Source organism: Populus euphratica, unplaced genomic scaffold, assembly GCF_000495115.2.
Source record: "Populus euphratica unplaced genomic scaffold, PopEup_1.0 scaffold410.1, whole genome shotgun sequence".
In the NCBI taxonomy this organism is placed as follows: domain Eukaryota; kingdom Viridiplantae; phylum Streptophyta; class Magnoliopsida; order Malpighiales; family Salicaceae; genus Populus; species Populus euphratica.
Window position 1 is genome coordinate 176,942 of NW_011500296.1, and position 2,308 is coordinate 179,249.

Genomic DNA, 2,308 nt, shown 5'->3' on the forward strand with positions numbered 1-2,308 from the left:
AATATAAAAAAATTAATTAATATTCAAAGAATTATGTTACTTTCTCACAAAAAAAAAAAACAAACATTCCTCAGTAAATATTTATTATACTTATCAATATGAAAACCTCACATTAATTAATATTCAAATAATTATTATACTTATCAATATGAAAACCTCACGTAAGATTCCCGCCACAACTTTTTTTGATAAAGACCCTACATATGTGACTCACGCGTCAGCTAAATAATGTAAGAGGTTGAATTCACAACTGTTGATGTGCCACCAATACCCAACTATTTTACTAGCATTTAGTGAGAAAGCTTGTATAAAGGCTGACAATGAAAGATATTAAACACTCATCAGTACAATTATTGCCTGCCGAACCATTACCCCATCTCCCTCACTACCTTCACCATGACATCTTTTGCAGCAACTATCCCTGCCATTAATGGCAATCCAACTCTCCCTTATCTTCCAAGATCAAACACTAACCGCCCATTATTGTCTCACAGGCCCATGACAGTAGCAGTCACAGCAACTTCCAATGGTACTACTTACAACAAGTCTTACTGGACCTCTGTAAATGATGAGATTGATGCTCATTTGAAGCAGGCCATTCCCATTAGGCCACCACTCTTAGTGTTTGAGCCCATGCACCATTTGACCTTTGCTGCTCCCCGGAGCGCTGCTCCAGCCTTGTGCGTAGCGGCTTGTGAGCTCGTTGGTGGCAACCGGGATCAAGCCATGGCTGCGGCGTGTGCTCTCCGCCTCATGCATGCTGCTGCATTCACTCACGAGCACATCCTATCGACAGGCAACAGGGCCAGGATTGGTCACTCTTTCGGGTCCAACATTGAGCTTCTAACAGGAGATGGGATGTTACCATTTGGGCTTGAGCTGCTGGCTAAGTCTGATGATCTCACGCAGAACAATTCGGAGCGGATTTTGAGGGTGATCGTTGAGATCACGCAAGCCATGGGTTCACAAGGGATGGCACTTGGACAATATAACCAATTTCAATATGGTCAATCAGACTACATTGATCATGTTTGCAAGAAAAAAGAAGGCGAATTACATTCCTGTGCTGGCGCAGTTGGAGCAATATTAGGAGGGGGAACCGAGGAGGAGATAGAGAAGCTAAGAAGGTATGGTCTTTATGTGGGCTTGATGCAAGGAGTGCTGTCTAATTGGGTCGAAAGAAAAGAGGTGGTGTCTATGGAAAAGGTATTGAATGAGCTAGAAAACTTGGCAGTTAAAGAACTGGAAGGTTTCGACGAAGGAATAGTTCAGACAATATCTAGCCTTGTTCAGGCAATATCTAGCATTGGAGGGACCCATTCCGGCGATGTTTAAGCGCAGGGATATGAGTTTTAGTCAGGAATAGTGCTGCGAAGGGGGAGTGCCGGGGTGAACAATAAGATGGTGATGTTTGTACTATATTGTATTGATTATTTGTTAAATAAAATATTTAAATATTTGTACCACGCCAGTATTTAATTTATTACATAAATACTATTTATTATTTCATATTAAATTTAAAAAACAAGCTTTATTTTGATTATTAATAAATCTAAAAATTAAAGGAATAAAAATAAAAATCTCTCATGTTAAATTTTATCAAATCTTAAAATTACTAAATTAGATATATAAATCCTTTTTATAGGGTCATATTGTTATTTTCTTACCATCTTGACACCTTTGACTTTTAAGTTAAGTCATTCTCATTTTATAAAAATATATTTGTTATTAAAGAGGATTTATTTTTTCTAATAGAGATTTTTTATTATTCTATATTATTTTTTATTTTTTTTGGGCGATATGATTCATAAAATTTGTATTATTATTATTATTATTATTGATAGAATAAGTTAATATTTTCTTAAGATCAATTTAACTAAATAATTTATCCAATTTTCATTGATGTTAATTTCTATTGATATTCTATATAATTAAAGTAAACTCCTTATAAAAAAATCATAAATAATTTAATACTAATTTTATTACTATTGTAAAAACAGGGTTTAAGTACACAATGTTGTTTACATCATACATTTTATTTATTCTTGAAATATAAATAGATTTTATTTAAATAAAGTACCATTTCAGACAAAATAAATATATAAATAAAATTTAGACACTTTACAATAGTGGTAGTAATTTTGTAGAAAAACCATTGTAATTTTATAATATTAAAATACAAATATCAGTGTGTGAATTCACTAATTTATCAAGTTTTATTTTCTCTAAAAAATTTGCTAGTTCTTTTAATTCTATATATTTACTAAATATTATAATAAAAAATAGTGTTCAATTATACATAATTATA

At 32.8% G+C, this 2,308-nt stretch overlaps 1 protein-coding gene across 1 annotated transcript; it reads left to right on the plus strand.

The window, feature by feature from the left end:
* The first annotated feature begins 291 nt into the window (after positions 1-291).
* LOC105113311 (heterodimeric geranylgeranyl pyrophosphate synthase small subunit, chloroplastic-like) lies at positions 292-1,466 on the plus strand. The gene has a single exon (XM_011009445.1). The coding sequence runs from the start codon at positions 397-399 to the stop codon at positions 1,333-1,335; it is 939 nt and encodes a 312-aa protein (XP_011007747.1). The 5' UTR covers positions 292-396; the 3' UTR covers positions 1,336-1,466.
* The last annotated feature ends 842 nt before the right edge of the window (positions 1,467-2,308 follow it).